Source organism: Cervus elaphus, chromosome 11 (genome assembly GCF_910594005.1).
Source record: "Cervus elaphus chromosome 11, mCerEla1.1, whole genome shotgun sequence".
Taxonomy (NCBI): Eukaryota; Metazoa; Chordata; class Mammalia; order Artiodactyla; family Cervidae; genus Cervus; species Cervus elaphus.
In genome coordinates, this window is record NC_057825.1 from 12,675,971 (window position 1) to 12,697,494 (window position 21,524).

At 39.0% G+C, this 21,524-nt stretch overlaps 2 protein-coding genes and 1 non-coding gene across 8 annotated transcripts in view; 2 read left to right on the forward strand and 1 right to left on the reverse strand.

Moving 5' to 3' along the window:
* Nucleotides 1–6,554, reverse strand: part of RABGAP1 (RAB GTPase activating protein 1) — a 162,921-nt gene extending 156,367 nt beyond the window's left edge. The window contains exons 1-2 of one of the 2 annotated variants that reach the window (XM_043916906.1): nucleotides 6,329–6,543; nucleotides 1,106–1,284 (exon numbers count right to left, since the gene is read on the reverse strand). The gene's annotated coding sequence lies outside the window, so the exon portion shown is untranslated. Of the gene's footprint in view, nucleotides 1–1,105; nucleotides 1,285–6,328 lie in introns of both variants that reach the window. The other variant, XM_043916904.1, reaches the window with a different exon arrangement.
* ZBTB26 (zinc finger and BTB domain containing 26) lies at nucleotides 6,511–21,107 on the forward strand. 5 transcript variants are annotated; one of them, XM_043916915.1, is made up of 2 exons: nucleotides 6,511–6,751; nucleotides 16,758–21,107. In XM_043916915.1, exon 2 carries the CDS (start codon nucleotides 16,768–16,770, stop codon nucleotides 18,091–18,093), a length of 1,326 nt encoding a protein of 441 aa, XP_043772850.1. In that variant the 5' UTR covers nucleotides 6,511–6,751; nucleotides 16,758–16,767; the 3' UTR covers nucleotides 18,094–21,107. The 5 variants fall into 5 exon arrangements, with proteins under 5 accessions (XP_043772850.1, XP_043772849.1, XP_043772845.1 ...); XM_043916914.1 differs by having other exon boundaries at nucleotides 6,561–6,779; XM_043916910.1 differs by having other exon boundaries at nucleotides 6,656–7,910.
* LOC122704191 lies at nucleotides 8,673–8,777 on the forward strand. Its single transcript, XR_006343803.1, has one exon. It is a non-coding gene; the product is annotated as a small nucleolar RNA U13 (small nucleolar RNA).
* Nucleotides 21,108–21,524: the final 417 nt, after the last annotated feature.

Genomic DNA, 21,524 nt, shown 5'->3' on the forward strand with positions numbered 1-21,524 from the left:
AAACACAGGGTGCCCTTGAGGTTTCTAAGGATAGTGCCAATAACAGATTTGAGTTTTAAAAAAGTTCATTCTGGTAGGAGTAGAAAAGGCAAAACAGGGAGTAAATAGAACACTTTGAATATCACTTTCTGATCTTAGGCAGATCAGAAACACCTGAACTAAGGCAAAAGAAAGTGGGGGGAAAAGGAACAGAGTTTGAAGGAAATATCTTCAAGTTTGTTAACTGTCTTTTGCCTGCTCAAGTCTGATTTTGTTATTATTCAGCACAGCAGGCTTCCCTGTCCTTCACTCCCAGAGTTTGTGCAAACTCACGTCCACTGCGCTGATGATGCTATGTAACCATCTCACCCTCTGCTGCCCTCTGCTCCTTTTGCCTTCAATGTTTCCCAGCATCAGAGTCTTTTCCAATGAGTTGGCTCTTCACATCAGATGGCCAAAGTCTATTTTGATCCCCTCTAAATGAATTTTTTTTTCTTATCTCTGTTGTACTTTTCAACTCCAGAATTTCATTTTAGTTCCTTTTTATAATTTCTATTTCTTTAATGATATTTGCATTTTTTGTACATTATTTTCCAGACTTCATCCATGTTTCTTTTAGCTCAATGAGCAACTTTAAGACAGTTGTTTTAATGTCTTTGTCTAAATACCATATGATAGCACTTACATGGGAATTCTCAAATATGACACAAATGAACTTATCAATGAAACAGAAGCAGACTCACAGACATAGAAAACATGTTTATCAAAGGGGAAGAGGGGTCCGGGAGGGGTAAATTAGGAATTGGGCATTAGCAGATACAGATTACTATATATAAAATATATAAACAGCAAAGTCCTGCTGTATAGCATAGGGAACTATGTTCAATATCCTGTAATAAAACATAATAAAAAAAAACCATATATATAAAACTGAATCACTTTGCTGTAGACCTGAGACTAACACAATATAGTAAATCAACTATACTTCAATAAAAATAAAATGTAGAACTCTAGTATTTGGAGAACAAGGTTCTTACTTCCCACTCTGGCTCCAGCAAGCCATACCTGCAATATAAACATGACTGCCTAGCACAGGGCTGAGGGGTAGGAATGAATAGCTTCCTACCTATTCACACTAAAGGCTCATGTTGACTGAAATTAACCTCAGTTGACCAACCAAAATTTCCCCTGGAACATGCAAGCATTCAAATAGACTCCAGAGTTCCGAAATAGTTACTTCAGACAGTTTCTGCCAGTATAACTGTTGTCTAGGTAGAGATGGATTCCATGTTCTTCCTACTCCATCTGAGGAACAGAAAAATAAAAGAAAAAAGAAATGTGAACACTAAATAGAGCCTAAGAGGTCTGCAGGACACTATTAAGAGAAACAATGTACAATTATAAGTATCCCAAAAGGAGAAGAGAGAAAGGGAAGAACAGATAATCATCTAACTGTAGAAAGCCAAAGAAAGAGAATCTTGAAAGCAACAAGAGAGAATACTCATCACATACAAGGGATCTTCAGTAAGATTATCAGACAGTTTCTCTTCTTAAATCTTAGAGGCCAGAGGCAGTGGGTTGATAAAAGTACTGAGTGAAAAAAACTCTTGGTGGACAATTCTATATCTAGCAAAATTGTCCTTCAAAAATGAGGGAGAAATCAAGACATTTTCTGATTAAAAAAAAGCTAAGGGAATCCATTACCACTAAGCCCACCTTTTCAAGAAATGATAAAGAGGATCCTTCAGGTTGAAATGAAAGGATGCTCAACAATAATTAAAGTCATATGAAGAAATAAAGATCTCTGGTGAAGAAAAATATACAGGCAACTACATAATTATTAGTGTAATTATCATTTACCTCCATTTTCATTTTCCTCCATTTACCTCCATTTTATTTAATTTATGATTTTAATGACAAATGCATAAAAATATTAGTCTAATTTATTGCACACACAATGTATAAAGATGTAATCTGTAAAAGTCAAGAACAGAAAGAGGAGATAGAGCTGTACAGGACAGTTTTTGTATGTTACTGAAATTGGTATCAATTTAATTGTTACAATTTTTCGCTGTTAAATGTAATTCCCATGGTAACCGAAAAGGAAATGTCTATAGAATATACACAGAAGGAAATAAGAGGTAAGTCAAAAGTTTTCACTACAAAAAGTTAAAAAAGAATGCTGTAATGGAAGAAATGAAAGACCCAGAAGCTATAAGCCTATAGAAAACGAGTAGCAAAATGGCAGAAGTAAGTTCCTCATTATCAGTCTTTAAATGTAAATGGCATAAAAAAAAAAAAAAATAAAAAAAAAAAAACAAAAATGTAAATGGCATAAACTCTCTAATCAATAGAGATGGGCAGAATGGATATATTAAAACATGGTCCAGCAATATGCAATCTAGAAAATATTCACTTTAGATCCAAAGACATTAATAGGTTTAAAAAAAAAAGATATTCTATGCATTTTTATGCAAGTACTAACCAAAAGGGAGCTTCGGGTGGTTATATTAAGATTATACAAAATAGACTTTAAAAAGTTACAAGAGACAAAGAAAGTCATTATAATATTTAAAAAAAGGTTCTATAGAGCAAGATTATAAAAACTTATAAACATTTACATAACTAGTGAAAGTGGAAGTCGTTCAGTCCTGTCCAACTCTTTGCAATCCCATGGACTACAGTCTCCGGGGTCTCCTGCATTGCCAGCAGATTCTTTACCAACTGAGCTATCAGGGAAGAATCCGCCTGCAATGTGGGAGACCTGGGTTTGATCCTAGTATTCTAGCCTGGAGAATTCCATGGATTACAGTCCATGAGGGTGCAGAAAGTCAGACACCTGAGCGACTTTCACTTTTACCTTGGGCTTCCCTGATAGCTCAGTTGGTAAAGAATCAGCCTGCAATGAAGGAGACCCTGGTTCAATTCCTGGGTCGGGAAGATCCACTGGTGAAGCAAGAGGCTACCCACTCCAGTATACTCGGGCTTCCCTTGTGGCTCAGCAGGTAAAGAATCCGCCCTCAATGCAGGAGACCTGGGTTTGATCCCTGGGTTGGGAGGATCCCTTGGAGAAAGGAAAGGCTACCCACTCCAGTATTCTGGCCTGGAGACTTACATGGACAATATAGTCCATGGGGTCACAGAGTCTGACAGGGCTGAACAACTTTCACTTTTACATAACTAGTAATAGACTCTCAAAATATTTGAAGCAAAAATGAACAGAATTAAAGGGAAGAATAAATAGTTCTACAATCATAGTTAGAAAATTTAACAGCCCACATTCAATAATTAATAGAACAACCAGATAGAAGATAAATTAGGAATTAGAGGACTTGAACATCACAATAAACTAACTGAAACTAACAGGTATACAGCACATTCCACTGCACAACAGCAGCACATTCTTTTCAAGTTCACATGGAACATTCTCCAATATAGGCCATATATTAGGCCACAAAACAAGTCTCAATAGATTTTAAAAGATAGGTCATTAAACAAAGTATCTTCTAACTACAATGGGATGAAGTTGGAAATCAGTAACAGGGAAAACTGGAAAATTAAAAATATGTGGGTATTAAACACATTCTTAAAGAACAAATGAGTCCAAGAAGTCCTCAAAAGGGAAATTAGAATATACTTGAAAATGAGTAATGATAAAAACATCCAAAACTTACAGGATGCAATGAAAGCAGTCATCAGAGAAATTTACAGTTGTAAATGGCTACATTAAAAAACAAGAATTTCAAAACAATATCCTAACTTTATGCCTTATGAAATAAGAATAACAAACTAAACTCAAAACTAGCAAAAGGAAATAGAATGGAAATAAACCAAGAAAAAAGAAAAGAAAAAGAGAAAAAAAGAAATCAATGAAACCAAAAGTTGTTTTCTTGAAAAGATCAACAAAATCAACCTAGAATATAATGGGCAAATTCCCTGAAACATACAAATTATTTAAATGGATTCTCGAAAAATTAGAAAATCTCAACATACTCATAACAATAGATTAAGTGAATAATCAAAAACCTCCCAAAAAAGAACAGTCCTGCACCAGATGGCTTCAGCAAGGGATTATACCAAATAATTAAGAATTAATAACAATCCTTCTCAAATTCTTACAAAAAATTGAGGAAGAGGGAATGCTTTCTGATTTCATGAAGCCTCATTATTCTGATACCAAAGCTAACTAAATGCATCACAACATTATATACCAATATCTCTTATGAATATAGATGCCAAAATCCTCAACAACATATAAGGAAATCAAATTCAACAGCATATTAACAGAATTATTCCCCATGACCAAGCGGGATTTATCCCAATAATGCAAGGGTGGTTCAACATAAAATCAATCAATTTAAAATATTCCATTAATAGAACTAAGGAAAAAACTCATTGATCATCTCAATTAATGTTGAAAAGTTATTTGACAAAGTACAATGCCTTTGCATGATAAGATCTTTCAGAAAAAGTAGTTAGGGAAAATTCCTCAACATGATAAAAGTATTTAAAAAAAAAACACCCATATCTAAATCAAACGCATCATTTACCTATGCCTCTTAGAACAAGTCATGAACAAGTCAAGGATGCCTGATATTCAACACTGTACTGAAAGCTCTAACCAGAACTATTAGATAAAAAAAGAAATAAAAGGCATCCAAATTGTAAACAGGTGAAACTATATTTACAGGGAGCATAATCATATATACAGAAAATCCTAAAGAATCCACAAGAAAGCCTATAGGGCCAAAAAAAAAAAAAAAAAATTCAGAAGCATTGCTGGGTACAAGATCAACATCAAAAATCAGTTGGGTTTCTACACACCAGCAACAGTGTGAAAAGGAAATTAAGCAATTTCATTTATGTTATCAGAATGAATGAAACACCCAGAAAAGTGCTCCTGAAAGAAAATACTGATAAAAGCAATTAATAAAGACTAAGTACTTCCCTGGTGGCTCAGAGGTTAAAGCGTCTGCCTCCAATGAGGGAGACCCGGGTTCGATCCCTGGGTTGGGAAGATCCCCTGGAGAAGGAAATGGTAACCCACTCCAGTATTCTTGCCTGGAGAATCCCATGGACAGAGGAGCCTGGTAGGCTACAGTACACGGGGTCACAGAGAGTCAGACACGACTGAGCTTTCTCTCTTCTGCTTAAGTACATGAAAAGATATTTCTTATTCAGACAGAAAGACTTGAAATTAAGATGGCAATATTACCCAAAGTGATCTACAGACTCAACCCAATCTCTATCAAAGTTACAACAGCCTTTTTCTTAGAAATGTAAAGGCTGATCCTCAAATTCATACGGAATTTCAAGGGGCTTGCCATAACCAAAACAATCTGGATAAAATAAAGTTGAAGTCCTAATAACTTCTTCAGGAACTTACTACAAAGTTACAATAGAAGAATATGTACCAGTATAAGGACAGAGATACAGCCACATGTAATAGAATAGAGTCCAGAAATGAATTCTCACATACATGGTCAGTCGATTTTCAACAAAGGTGCCAAATCCATTCAACAGGGAAAGGAGGGGCTTGTCAAAAATGGTGTTGGAAAAACGATGATGGTGGCTTAGTCACTAAGTTCTGTCCGACTCTTGTGACCCCATGGACTATGGCCCGCCAGGCTCCTCTGTTCAGGGGATTTCCCAGGCGAGAATACTGGAGTAGGTTCCCATTTCTCTCTCCAGGGGATCTTCCCCACCTAGGAATGGAACCCAGGTCTCCTGCATTATAAGGCGAATTTTTTACCGACCGAGTCACCAGGGAAAAGGACAAACTTTCCAAAAATGGCGGAAAAACGATAACCACATGCAAAATAATGAAATTGGCTACAGCAGCGGTGGTGGTTACACACTATTGTGAAGTACTTAATGCCATGGAACTTCACACTTACAAATTATTAAAATGATAAATACTATGTCTTATCACAATATCCTCGCTCCCCCGCCCCAAAATGAGGAGAACCCAGTGACCCATTGGATTGGCAAGATGGAAAGGGGCTCTAGAATGGTACTGAAGTTTTCTGGTGGGCAAGACTGCGTGGACGATGCCATTCACCAACACAAGGACTACAGGAGGTAAGAAGCAGGTCTGCGGATGAACTTGAGTTCAAAGCTACCTTAACAGTGGAAAACCAATTGGACATGTCTTCTAGGCACCTGGCCCTGGAGCAAGAGAGCTGTCTGGTCAGGCGAAAGAGAGTTGTGAACAGTCAGCAAGTTGTAGGTAACGGAGAATGCAAATCCCTGGGAAACACCAACATACAAAACCGAGGGAGTAAACTTCCTTCCTTCCGCTTCTGGGTCCCAAGAAGGCGAGTCCATACCCTAGGCAAGAGGAGCTTACCAACGCTTTAAGTGCAGCTGCGCCTTTCAGGCCCACGCAGACGGCAGACGGCCGAGACGTAGCTCGAGAGAAGCGGCTGAGAAGGAGCGAAGCGCGCGGGGCCTCAGCCCCAGACGCTAAGAAGCCACAGCACCTGCACCTCGGCTCGCGAGGGCGGAGAAGCTAGCGGGAGCCCGGGACACCCGATCTGCATCTCGCCCACGGCACGGAGAATCCCTCTCCTGGCCCGCCGCCCTCCCAGCCTTCCGATTGGCGGAGAGGACCATGGGACCTGGAAGTTGTCTTTGTCCGGCGAGGGCTGCCCTTCCGGTTCCGTTGGGTCCCCCTTTGGCTCGGGTTCCCTGCCCCTCCCCCTTCCCGGAGCCCCGAGGGGCCGGAGCTCCTGGCGGTGCCGGATCCTGACGGTGGCCTTCCCCCGGGTCTGTAAGTGCGGAGGCGGCCGGAGCGCCGGGTAGGGGTACAAGGTCTCTCAAAATCGAGCCCCCTTGGGGCCCTGGATTGGCCGGGACCTGCACCGGGATGGGGGCCGAGGGGCTGGCCTAGGCTCGGGGGTGCTTAAGGAGCCCTTGGCCCGGCCCCTGCTATGCCCCGCCCCTTTCCCTCCCCTGAGTCTGGAGTGGGGAGCCTAAGGATGCCCCCAGGGACCTTCTCCGGGGACCCCAGCCGAGGGCCCAGCAGTTGGCTTTAACCCGACTGTGGCATCTTTTTAAGAAGTGCCAGTTCTCGGCCAGGGCAAGGCCTCAGTGCCAGCCTGCAAGGATCACTGTGGAGTGCAGCTAGTTTACCCTTTTGCCACTGGCTGGCTACACCACCTTTTTTATATCTGGCGCCTTGTCAGGCACTGGGAGTTCGTAAGAAATTGTTCTAATTTTCAGGGTCAAGTTTGGGAACCAGATAAAAACAAATGAGTGCTCCTGCGATGTACATATCAGTCGTATATGTATGAAACGTTCAAGGGGCAGTCGCCAGGGAGGCTAAAGAGACTTTTCAGTTTTACTTGGGGATAAGGTGGAGAAGAGGTTTTGCGCTCAGAGGAACAGTTGCAGTGCTGTGAAGGAATACCTTAGCATAACTTGTGTGGGAAGAGCAGGAGAGGGTTCCAGGGCTCTTGTGCAAAGCATGAGCTATGAAGCTGGGATAGTAGATGGAAGTCCAGATAGTGAAGATTTACTCCCAAAAGAGGTGGGTACTTGTTGAAGAGTTTTTAGCAGGAGACTAGTGTGGTCAGCTTTGCACTGTAGAAAATCATCTTGTTCTGGAGGTCAGCCTATAGGATAGGAATTTCTAAGAATTGATTCTGGACTCTTTAGCTAAAGTCTAGTTGTTCTTATTGGAGATTCTTTTGAAGGTGTAATGGGATCAGCCTATTGAGAAGTAATGAAATCCCAAAACGGAGTTATGATAGTATTATCAGAAAGAAGGCAGGTATGCTGAAGGGAAGGGCTTCCCTGGTAGCTCAGCTGGTAAAGAATCCGCCTGCAACGCAGGAGACCCCTGTTTGATTCCTGGATTGAGAAGATCCCCCGGAGAAGGGATAGGCTACCCACTCCAGTATTCTTGGACTTCTCTGGTGGCTCAGACGGTAAAGAATCCTTCTGCATTGTGGGAGACCTGGGTTCGATCCCTGGGTTGGGAAGATCCCCTCGAAGAGGGCATGGCAACCCACTCCAGTATTCTTGCCTGGAGAATCCCATGGACAGAAGAGCCGAGCGGGCTGCAGTCCACGGGGTTGCAAAGAGTTGGACATGACTGAGAGTGCCTAAGCACACACAGCACACATGCTGTAGGAAATGCCATAAAGACTCCATCATGAATTGGATGTTGAGGGTGAAAGAGGTGTCAGAGCTGAGTCTTAGGTTTCAGGCCTGTGAAATTTGAAGATTGTTAATGCCATTATCAGCAATAAAACCATAAACATAGTGTAGATTACCAGTTCATTTTTTGGATATTTGAATTTAAGGCCTGATGGGATAGCCACATGGAACTGTCCAGTATAGAGTTGGAAGGACAAATCTGCAGCTCAGCCTAAATGCCGTGGCTTGAGGTGAAAGTTTGAATCGTCCTAAAGCACATAGGTGGAAGCCATGGAAATAGTTGGCATCAGGAAGGGGTTATTGAGAAAGAAGGGAATATTTGGGGAAATGGGACTGAGTAGTTAATAGTAGTTGATATAATAGGAGAAACAGAAATAGATGATAAAATATAATGATAAAATGTAAGGATTCCAGCAACCAAGAAGTCTTGGAAGTCAAGAGAGGAGAATAATGAGAAGGGTCCACTGACACAATGGAAGCAGAGCCTTTGGAGAATGAGAAAGAAAAAAAATAAAAGATTGCATTTCTTGATCCTTTTGTAGTTCATGAGCATGATGACTGGGTGGTCATGCTGCTGCGTGACATGTGCCTCCCTCCAAACCTTGTTACGACATCGGCACATTACCTGTCTGACGTGAGAAAAAAAAAAAAAAGATTGCATTTCTTTATCAAGAGATCATGGGTGGCTTTTTACAAAGCAATCTTAGCAGAATGATGAGGTGATAATATGTGAAATAATGGAGACCTCAGGTGGTTTGGTATCAAATGAAAATGAAAGAAATGCCACACGTGAAGGACTTCACAAAGGATATTGACAGGCTTTATTTACTTATTTATCTAACATTTGCTTACAGAGCACAATTCCAGGCTCTACCCTAAGTTCTTTTAAAAAGTAACTTAAAAAAAAATAAAAAGTAACTTAATTTAAAGCATTAATTTACTTTTAAATTAATTTAATTTTCCACAACAACCTATTGTTATGGAAATATTAAGTAATATTATTAAGTACTATTATTCTTTGACAAATGGGACAACTGAAAAATACAGAAGTAGTTAAGTAACTTGCCCAAGGTCATACAACTAGAAAGTGGTGGGGCAGCGTTCTGATTCTTGGAAACCTGGTTTTATCCACTGTACTAAGCAGTGATTGAACATGGGAGTCAAAAGAATGGGAAAAATTTAAGCAAAGATAGACTCATTGATAAAAAAAAAATGGAGAGGCTTGGAAGAGATCCAGATTGAGAAGAAGGTAAGTAATGGATTTATGTTTCTGCTTTGGATTTATTTTTTATTTCTTTTCCCTTAGATTCTCTTCCAATATGTGCCATTTTAGGTCAGTTACATTCACTGTTAGGTCAATTTATGTCATGCTTTCATTTATTAACTTATTATCCAAATCAGGTCTTCTCTGTAGCTTCAGAGCCATATCAGCTAGCTAATCGATATTCCCCTTAATGTCATGCAGGCTCCTCTGGTTAAACATTTTAAGACCTGACCCATGGTCATTTCCCCCAGCATTTCCTCGCTTATTGAATGACATTCTGTCAGACATCCAGTTTCTCAAACCAAATAACTAGGAGTCATCTTGACCTTTCATCCCTTGTTCCCTACCTTGGTTATCAAGTCTATCAGTTCTTTAAGATATCTCTGGAATCTGTTAAAATAAATCCATATTATTTCTTCTCAATTTCATATTATTTGGGCCTTCATTATTTCTATATCGCTCTGTTAAAATAATAACATACTAACAGGTTTTCTTGTCTCCACATCCACTGTTCTCAGAGGTATTCTCCACAAGTTTTTATTTTTGACTTACTGAGTTTTAGCCAGTGTAAGAGTTTAGATAACATGTATTTCAAATGATAGAGTAATAGCCTAGGGCAGTTATTTTTTATTAGATAGAATTGAGGTTGGTGGTGGTTGGTGGTTTAGTCTCTCTGAGTTGTGTCTGACTCTTGTGACCACATGGACTGTAGCCTACCAGGCTCCTCTGTCCATGGGATTGTCCAAGCAAGAAACTGGAATGGGTTGCCATTTCTTTCTCCAGGGGATCTTTCCCTTGCAGGAATTGAACTCCGGGTCTCCTGCATTGCAGGGACATTCTTTACTGACTGAGCTACGAGGGAATCCAAATTGAGGTTAAGTTTGGTTAAAATTAGCCATGTTGTTGTTGTTTAGTCACTAAGTCATGTCCGACTCTTTGCAACTCCATGAACTGCAGCATGCCAGGCTTCCCAGTTCTTCACTATTTCCCAGTTTGCTCAAGCTCATATCCATTGAGTTGGTGATACTATCCAACCATTTCATCCTTCTCCTCCTGCCCTCGATCTTTCCCAGCATCAGAATCCTTTCCAATGAATCGTCTCTTTGCATCAGGCAGTCAAAGTATTGGAGCATCAGTCCTTCCAATGAATAATTCAGGGTTGATTTGGTTTGGAAATGACTGGTTTGATCTCCTTGCTGTCCAAGGAACTCTCAAGAGTCTTCTCCAGCACCACAGTTCCAAAGCATCAGTACTTCAGTGCTCAACCTTCTTTGTGGTCCGACTGTCACATCTGTACTTGATGACTGGAAAAACCATGGCTTTGTCTATATGGACCTTTGTTGGCAAAGTGATGTCTCTGCTTTTTAATACACTGTCTAGGTTTGTCACAGCTTTCCTTCCAAGGAGCAAGCATCTTTTGATTTCATGACTGCAGTCACCGTCACCAGTGATTTTGGAGCCCAGGAAGAAAAAATGTCACTGCTGCCACTTTTTCCCCTTCTGTTTGCCATGAAGTGATGGGACTGGATGCCATGATCTTATTTTTTTGAATGTTGAGTTTTAAGCCCATTTTCTAACATCACCTCTCTGGGCCAGGAGCTCAGAGGCCCAGGGGTCATGGGCCACACAGGCCCTGTTGCTTCCCTGGGCTCCTCCCCACAGCACCCTGCTGGGAAGTGCATGCAAGCCAAGTTAGGGGGTCCCAAGTCAGGAGCAGGGAACAGCCCTGTAAACCACTGTACCCCTGCCTGGCTGATGGAGGACTCTGTGCAGGGAGGATGGAGATTTAGGAATTTTTTAAATAGAGAAGGTAATAAAATATTGAGAAACCAAGACAGGTTTTCTGAGGATGTCAGCCTTAAGAAAATAGCAAAAGCTTAAGGACTAAGCTTTGAAGAATATACTTACCTTTTCACAATTTACTGAACCCTTAAGGAACAGATCAGCCAAAGAATGGTGGAAAACTGAGGCCAGTCGTTAAGTCACTTGCCCACTTCTGTACAACAGTTTAAGAAGAGTGAGCTAGATCTATTCAACATAAATAACCAGATTTATTCAACATAAATAACTCAAAAGCAATAAATGAAAAAAAAAAGTCGCAAAACAATATATATACTTTGTAAGTAATTTTACTTTTTATTTTCTGTGGCTGGAAGTGTTGTTATATGTAGAAGTGCTGTTTTATAAGTGGAGAGGGGAGGATATTTATTAAGGAAGAAACTGAGAATCAATTGACTGAATGGAAGAAGGCTGAGAAAGGGGACTTTTACTTTACCTATATTCAGAAATTCTTCCAGGAACAGTATATTTCTGTAATGTTACTTACAGATTGTATAAATATGTTGTAAGTAAAAGAGTGAGCAGTTAGAGAATGTGAGCAGTGTCATGAAAGTTACCCAAAAGAAGAAAAGGATTGGGTTTTATAGAAAGGCTGTAATATATTACAGCCTCTTTGAAAAATGGCACACAGTGTTAATGAAAGAGGAAGATTTCCAAGTAGTTGTGAGTGCTAAGTTGAAAGGTAAAGGTACTTTTATGAGGTAGATGAGAAAACAGACTTAAAGTTTTCCTTATCAGTATTATTAGAGGCATTTGAGATAAGAAATGTGGATATTTTCACACTGTCCCTTGCTTGGCAGTGAACATTGTTCAACCTAGAATATTCACTGATCCTTTTCAGTTACTCCTGTCTGAACAAAGGGAAATTTCAAATCAGCTGCACCATTTGTGATGGAAATGATTGTAGAAGGATTGTGTAAATATAAACAGAGAAAGTGATTTTAAGTGAGACTATTCCTATTTCATTGATGTTTGGGAAATGGGTCATTTAAAACTTGCTAAGAGAAACTCAGCAGTATTCAGACTTAATCACAGTAACCCAGACAATAGTTGATAAGGACCTGAACTATGCCAATGGTAGTAAAAATATAGAGAATTTGGAAATCATTCTTTGAAAAGAATCACCAGAATGTGGTGACCAAGTCTCTAGTCTACCTAATCAGTTCTGTACTTTCAGTTCCTAGAAGGTCTGCTATAATCTAGAATTATGTGAGTGATTTCTATGATAATAATAATTGCTATTATACTTACAAGTTAACTATAGTTGGGGAGTCTAAAAATCAAATATATTCATAATTTTTATTATGTTTTATTTATAAATGGCATTAAGTTTCATCCTACAAAGATGAATACACAAAAGATAGAAAAATAATATAAAGTTAAAATAGGTGAGAAAGGTAAGACAAGGATAATACATAAATGGTTTACTATTAAAGCCCTCTAGACTTGACACAAATTTGGCTTTAAGTTGTATTTTTTGTTTTTAAGCATTAGCCTTTTATTGAAGCATAACTAAATATACAAAAGCATATCAATCATCAGGGTATAGTTGAATGGATATGAATGGAGGTCACAGTTAATATTCATAAGATAAAACTTCAGCTAGCCTAGTTCTGTCATACATGAATTTTGGCATCATGTCACTCAGGCATAATTTCTACCTCTAACGTTTAATACTTTCCACCTTTCTTAAATAAGCAAGTGATTTATATTCACCAAGCTTGAATTTCCTCATAAGCAAAGTGGAGATGACAGTAATACTTACCTCATAGAAATTTTGAAGATTAAACGGGTCGATTTGGGTATACCTGGTACTCAGCAAGAAGGGTTCAGTAAAGATTAGCCATCCTTTTTCTTATTTTTAAATAAAATCAAGCTAGTTCATATGAAACAAGTACTCCATTTTATTTGAACATTTTTAAACTTTTGCTTAAAATTTCATTTTATGTTGTCAAAACTATTTTTTGGAAACAAACCCTAGAAAGAAATTTTCCCCAGGCTACTCAAAAAGAGTATTACGATAATGAAGGGCATCTCTACCATAGCTCAATAGTAACTTCATAGGGAACATTAAGAGTTAGTTACAGTTTTTATTGAATGGGTTGTGTAAAAAATAACAGTTGGTTCTTGCCCTCAACTAATTAACCCTCTGATGGAAAGAGAAACTACTGACAGGAAACAATTAAAGGATAAACTCTGTGGCCTGGAAATAAGAGTTTATCAAAGAGAGATAATAGAGTGGGCTGACACATTAAGGAAAACTTCTTAAAGGAGACAGAATAATTTTTCCCCACATTCTTGGACTACAGCAGACAAGTCAAGCATGTCCCTGAGATACCTGTCTGACTGCTCCTGTTGGTAAGTCGCTTGAGACTGATGAATAGGAGGTAAATGAAACTGTATTCCAACTCCTGTCTTTGGAGCTTCAAGGAACAATGATCCCTGAGGAGAGTTGCCTAAAGCAATGCGAGTACTATCATGTTATAGATGGAAGCAATTAGTGCTTATTTTTCTGTGTTAGTAGGAAAATGCTGTTGTCATTCAGTTGCTCAGTCGTGTCCCACTCTTTGTGACCCGATGGACTGCAGCACACTAGACCTGCCTGTCCTTCACCACCTCCTACTCAAACTCAAGTCCATTGAGTCGATGATGCTATCCAACTGTCTCATCCTCTGTCGCCCTGTTGTTCTCCTGACCTCCTGCCCTCAGGGTCTTTTCCAGTGAGTCAGCTCTTCACATCAGGTGGCCAAAGTATTGAAGCTTCAGCTTCAGCATCAGTCCTTACAGTGAATACTCAGGGTTCATTTTCTTCAGGATGGACTGGTTTGATCTCCTTGCTGTTCAAAGGACTCTCTGGAGTCTTCTCCAGCACCACAGTTCAAAATGCTGACCTGTCAGTAAATTCAGGACAAGCTAAACCTCTAAGAAATAATGCCCCTTTTATTTGGCCATTTGAACAACAGTCATTTGTATAATTTCTAGTTATGAATTGGGACATTCACCACTGCCAGATCAAATATGTCAAGCAACCATAATTGCTAAAATTGACCAGTGATGGATAATACCATTGCACCACTTTCTTTACTAACATATTCCTGTGTCTCTGAGATTTTTCCTTTTCATCTGGTACTTACCATCTCTTCTCTGATGATATATGCTTCTCTACATCCCTCCTCCCTCATCTTCATTGTGATTATAATTTATCTGTACACTCAGAGTGCCATACAAAGAAGATGCTTGTAATTTATGTATAAATGTGTCTAAATATACCTGTGCCATACCAGTCCCCCTCCTAAGTCTCATTTCTCTTTCAATGACGTTTTAATTCAGGTGAACTCCTAAGTTTAGAACCTTTGCATGTTGCTTTTTTTCATTTTATGTCTCCCACAAGTTTTTTTGAAATGTCTTTTTTTTTTTTTTCTTTTTCCTTGCTCCTTATACCCATTCGTTTGTAGGCTCTCATAGCCTCAGACCTGTAATGCTTATGCAGACACTGCACTGGTCTTCCTAACAGCAAGTCTTCCTATTATTGTCAAATGAATCTTACAGGTTCAACAAATACGAACTGAGCACCTGCTTTGTGTTTAGTACTATATTAGGTGATGGGTATACATACCAGTTTGAACAGAATAGGGTTTGCCAGTAATGTGGCTGTGTTAAGTAGAATTTGAAGGCAAAGGAAAGAGTGTTTCACCCTAGAAGATGCAGATTCCCAGCATTAGCCCTATTGAATGGGGCCGAGATTATTCTCTCTAATACCATGAAGCTTGCAGTTTGAAAGGTATTACTGTTAGTATTTTGAGTGTTACAATAGAAGAACTAGGTTACAGGTTCAGTAGAGACAACTGTTCTGTTCTAAGGGGTTAGGAAAGGGCCCTCAGAGGAAATAAGAGAGTCAGAATTGGCTGGGAATAGTGTTCTGGACTAAAGAAATAACTGTAGTAAGGCTTGGAGTCAGTAGAGTGCTATTATAAAGTAGGCACTGAGCAGTATGAGTGAGACCTGTATTCTGCTGTCACAAGATGGTGTTCTATGGGCCTTTGTAACTCAGGGTTCTAGAAGATAAAACTCTAAAGATTGGGCTTCGGGAACCAGATGTCACTAGAAACTGTTGGTTGTCTCGTGATTCTCAACTATGGAGTTAATGAAGACACAAAGTTCGAGGTGAACTTACTGATGCACTGAAATTGCGGAGCTACTTCTCACGGGTAGATCTTATATACCCACTGATCTCACATAAGATTGGTGTATAGACAAGGTGTCAGTTTATTTTTACTGTGACTGGTGGACTGTCATTGTAAAAATAATACGTTGACAATGTCATGGTGACATGGCTAACTCATCCTTCCCTTTAGAGTGACACAAGGGAAGCCGAGTAAGAGTACGGAATTAGAACACGAGAACTTTCTCCAAAGAAACTGCTTCACAACAGGACAAATACGCAGTTTTTACAAAGACACTGTCTCCATGGTTGGTTGGTTTTTGCCAGTGTTTACCTTAATTATTATTAAATTTACTTAATCAGTTTATATTGGAGAGGTTAGTCTTCATCCAGGAGATGATGGGAGGTCACAGAAGGATTTTAGGCAGGGGTTGGATATAAACAGATCTATGTGTTTGAAAGATGAACGTGTGGTGGTGTAGGAGTTGGTTTAGAGGTAGTAGAAGCTGGAACCAACGGGCATTTATAAATGAATCTGAGTAGTCCAGTTGATGAGTAATGATTGATGAATGGAGATAAAGAAGAAAGAATAGCACCTAGTAGGGATTAACTAGATCCACTGTACTCTTACTCAGATTCCCACCAAGTGACTCATCTGGTTTTTCTATATCAAATATTTACTCATATATCAACAAATGTTTCTTAAGAAAGAATTTAGGTTTGTCCAAAATGCAAAGAACAAAGACCTGTGCCTTTGACACTGTCTAAAAGTTGTCCCTTTAAACATGTGACTTTCATTTTATTGCAAAAATACTTGTATGAGTAAATTCACATCAGTTTAGACAGAAGAGGGTTTACCCAGGAATAGGACAAGCAGTGCCATTACAGTAAAATTCAAAGCAAAGGAAAATAGTGTTTTGTCTTTGAAGAAGCAGGTTCATAGTATATGCAAAATAAAATCATTACTTCTTATTACTTTATTACTTGTTGGGATGTTTTAGGTAGCTCATGAAACCTACAGAATTCTAATTTGAGAAGCAAAAGAAATGCCCTTGCAATAACTCAAGCACTGTTCTTGTATTAAGCATCTTAAAAAGCTGAATGAATGCCAAGCTACTTCTGCTAATATAAGTCCACTCCTTAGGTGCAATTGACACTTGATGTTGGTGAGGAGTCATTTTTAACAGCTTTCAAAAGCTGTTATACTAGCTTCCTCTTTCAAGGGAAATTTCATTCAGATACATATGAACAGGTATGACAACACAAGATTTGTTTTTGGAAGGAAAATCCAGGTTTTCTTAATTGTTTGAATTTTCTTAAATTCATCCTTTTTACATTTCTGTTCTTTAGGTCTGCCAAAATGTCTGAAAGATCAGATCTCCTTCACTTCAAGTTTGAAAATTATGGAGATTCAATGTTACAAAAAATGAACAAATTAAGAGAAGAGAATAAATTTTGTGATGTTACAGTTCTCATAGATGATATTGAGGTACAGGGGCATAAAATTGTGTTTGCTGCAGGTTCCCCCTTCTTAAGAGACCAGTTTTTACTGAACGATTCGAGAGAGGTGAAAATCTCCATATTGCAGAGTTCCGAAGTGGGGAGACAATTGCTCTTGTCGTGTTATAGTGGTGTGCTGGAATTCCCTGAGATGGAACTGGTCAATTACTTGACCGCTGCGAGTTTTCTTCAGATGAGTCACATTGTAGAACGGTGCACGCAGGCCTTGTGGAAGTTTATAAAGCCAAAACAGCCAATGGAAAGTAAAGAGGGATGTGAACCACAGAGTGCTTCTCCCCAGTCGAAAGAACATCAGGGAGATGCCAGAGGCTCCCCAAAGCAGGACTCACCTTGTATTCACCCATCTGAAGACAGTATGGATATGGAGGACAGTGATATTCAGATCGTTAAGGTAGAATCTATTGGGGATGTATCAGAGGTTAGAAGTAAAAAAGATCAGAACCAGTTTATTTCTTCTGAACCCACTGCTTTACATTCATCTGAGCCCCAGCACTCTCTGATAAATTCAACTGTGGAAAACAGAGTAAGTGAAATAGAGCAAAACCATCTCCACAATTATGCCCTCTCTTACACAGGCAGTGATAACATCATCATGGCCTCAAAAGATGTCTTTGGGCCTAATATTCGAGGTGTAGACAAAGGCCTGCAGTGGCATCACCAGTGCCCAAAGTGTACCAGGGTGTTTCGTCACCTGGAGAACTACGCCAACCATTTAAAAATGCACAAACTCTTTATGTGTCTACTCTGCGGCAAGACTTTTACTCAGAAAGGCAACCTTCATCGACACATGCGTGTGCATGCCGGCATTAAACCTTTCCAGTGTAAAATCTGTGGGAAAACCTTTTCTCAGAAGTGTTCCTTACAGGATCATCTTAACCTTCACAGTGGAGATAAGCCCCATAAGTGTAACTATTGTGACATGGTTTTTGCACATAAGCCAGTTTTGAGGAAGCACCTTAAACAGCTGCATGGCAAAAACAGCTTTGATAATGCCAATGAAAGGAATGTGCAAGACCTCACTGTGGACTTTGATTCTTTTGCGTGTACAACAGTCACAGACTCTAAAGGGTGTCAGCCACAGCCTGATGCGACACAGGTCCTGGATGCAGGTAAACTGGCCCAAGCGGTCCTGAACTTAAGGAACGATAGCACCTGCGTGAATTAAATAGGGCCTTTGTGCTCCTAACTAGAACTGACTACAAATGTGGCAATAGCCTGAGTCTTTTTAGGAGTCATTTCGCTAATTTGACTTCTCCAGAGCCTCTGTGCAGGTCGTGGGGGTGAGTCAAAGCACTAATAGACCAGGCAGCTTGCCACTTGGAGTGGTCTTGCCTGCCTTTTGCCCTTTCCCATGTTCTGTTCTGAATTATTTATCCTGTGATGTCTGTTTTCCTTCCCAAGGAGTACTCCATTTGTCTACCCAACATCAGCTTGTGTCTTAGACGGACACTGTTTTAGACTTTCCACTGGGCACATTCTGAAGGAACCAAGAAGTTAGTAACATCACCTCCACTCCACCAATAGATGCTATGCTAAGGGAAGCAAATAATCTTTTTCTTTGGTAGGGAATAAGCTGAGATATAAGGTGATATTGCTATCAGCCTGAATATGTGATATAACTTCTGGTTCTATCAGAACCACTGATAATTCATCTATGTCTGATAAATGAATGAATCTACTTATCCTGGAGCTGGCTATAAAGAAGTATTTTAGATTATTCTGTACTCGAAATTTTCAACAGTTTATGGCCCAGCTTCATGTGATTGAAGTTCACATAGACCAGAGTACAATATTTCCATCAATACCTGCAGATAGGAATCATCACTGGGGAGCATAACCAACAAAGGGTAGTAGTTCTACAACAGTACTTATTTGGGAGGTCTTCCCCCAAAAGAAGTCAAATGCTTTTAATTATTCTGTAGCTTACTTGGTAATGCTTTTGGAATCAGGATTGCTCCAGGTACACTTAAAATGTGCTAACATATATAATGGTCTCTCTAAAAAGGGGCTATCTGGAGTCAGTCTCTAAACTTTGTTATAGAAGTTCGCTATTGGTAAGGTGAGTTTGGCCTTCAGAGTTTTGTCCAGTGTATTGTAATAGTCTCTGAATTCTCATTTCCTTGTGTACCTTAATTTCTAAAGTGAATGAAAAAAGTGGGTCACAGAAGGAGCAGTCAGATTTTTGCATTTAGATGTTCCTATAATGGTACACAGTCCCACCTCATCCCCTTTGACAGATCAAATACAAAGTTGATCTTCCGTTATAGAAAAACAAAACAACTGTTTTTCCTAAGCACATGTTCAGAAATAAAATTTTGAGTCTTACTCGTTTCTGACCCATGAGTTAGATTTAGATAATAGGAGTGTTTGAGTCCATAGAGAATCTTAAGAAATCATTTAGCCTGCCTCTCTTTTTTTAAGTTGGGGTATCCAAAGCCCAAAGAGGTAGCCTGGCCAAGGTTGGCCAAAGTAGACTAAGGAGGCTAAATATGAGCTAAGGTCACCTCACTTCTTACTGTCCCTTGGCTTAAAAAGATTTAGTACATGGTCAGGAATACTTTAGCAAAAAGTTCCTAGTTTGTGCTTCCCCGCTGTGCATCCTTGTTTGCTTTCTAAGCCTCTATTTTGCAAACAGAACAGTCATGGAAGGATTTATTTTTGTAAGGTAATTATTTTTTGTTTAGGATGAATATTACATTCTTCCTAAGCAAGCAACTGATTTGCTGGGTGTTTATTAGTAACAGAAAGGACAAGTAACAATGTGAGAAGGATCCAAATGTGAAACTAATTTTGTCTGGAAACAGTGTTTAGTTTCTGTCAGGATTTTCTGTTTTTTGTTTCTGAGCTGTGAGAGTCCATGTATAGATGAACCAAAAATTAATTTTAACTTGAGTAGTCAGAGGGTATTCTTAAAGTTGTTATAATTTGATGCATTTACATGTGAATCTGATTTGAAGTATAATTTCTACCATTTGTTAAAAGGTTTTAAATGAGAATAAAATGGAGTGGTAAGACTAATAGGTATCTTATGCCTAATGTCACTCATTATATGATCTAATGATGCTACCTAGCATTCTGGTTTTTATATGATCCAGCCAAAGAGTACCAATTCTATGCAATAGTGAGACACTAACATGTTAACCAATGTTTCACTCTTCTCTCTAAACATCATTTTATCACAGGGAAATTTCAAGTTGGAGTGCTTGCTTTGCGTAAATTCATGTCTCGTTTTGTAACTGGTTTGAAGACTAAAAGGCATGGGTTCAAATAAAATTGGTCTCTTTGGTTGGAGACTATTTCTGGATTCATTCAGGCATTCAGGAGACATTTATTGAACACATATTATTGCTAGGCACTATGTTAGATACTGAGAATTTGAAGATAAGATTGTTATGGTCTCTGCCCTCACAGAGCTTACAGTCTCATATAGTCTTAGTGAGATAAGGTATCAATTTGGTTTTATCCTAGGAAGAATAAAGAAAACTGCCTTGCTTTCTTTGATCACTTAAAATCAGCCTCTTGATGGTTTTGTATGAGTAAAACTTGTAGTTCTCACCTTTTTCAGTTGCAAACCACTGAAGTGGTTTACAGTCTCCCCCATTTCTTGGCTGGAGAGGTGTTCTGTTTCTGTGAGACATTTTCTTAATTTTGGTGGTACTTGAGTTTTTCTTTGTTTATACATGTTTCTTAGATTATATTGCAAAGTGATCAATTTACTGATATCGAATATGTTTTACAGAGGACGATGACTTTCAAAACTAGTTGTATTCTGGTAGTGGAGGAAGATTTTTTAAAACCTTAGACATTCAGCATTTGTATTTTATGGATCCCCAGGATAACTAAAAATGAGAGGGTTCTGTTTTCCTTAGTTTGGTTTTTTAAAAAAGCACTGTGTCACAGTTATTTATTTATTATTTAATTTTAAAGGCAAACTCCAAACTGAAGTGGCTCTGAGGTAAATCAGATGTGGTTTTAATTTGTTTTAGTTTATTAGAAGATCTATAAATGGAGGGTGATCACCATCACTACTTCTAAAATATTGTCCTAAACAAACAACCCAGAACATTTTATTTCAGCTGGTGAATAGCTGTTCTAAATCTGTTGTATGTTAGACATACTGTGAACTACCTCTTCACTTATTATGGGGAAGTTTCCTTAATAAAAGTGTGACAATTCAAAGCTCTGGTGTCAATGATTTATTTTCTCTCTTTCCCTCCTGCTTCCCATTCCAATTGCTTGAATTTGAATACAGGAATGCTTTCTCACTCTTATTCTTGAAAAGACATGTTAATCAAGCATGCTGAACTTGGCTTCAGAAGCAAATCTGGGCTAACAAAAAATTGTTATGAGGGTCAGTTGCTTCTTCCTGTCCTGTTGACTGAGGGGATGGAGCAACTGCTTTTAAAAATTGGTTGAGATGTTTCCTTCATTAGCAAATACTTGATTGCTACTAGCGCTAGACTTCTGGGAATGCAAAGATCAGTAAGTCACTGTCCTAAATACCTCTGCCTAGGTGGGACATAGATTTTGATACAGGTATGATATTTGCAGTCATTAAGGCAGCCAAAGGGTTTACTGGTTCCCTAAGTGGGAGCA

Bases quoted from the DNA above. Each gene is read 5' to 3' on its own strand.
- ZBTB26 (XM_043916915.1), top strand. From the start codon at position 16,768: ATGTCTGAAAGATCAGATCTCCTTCACTTCAAGTTTGAAAATTATGGA.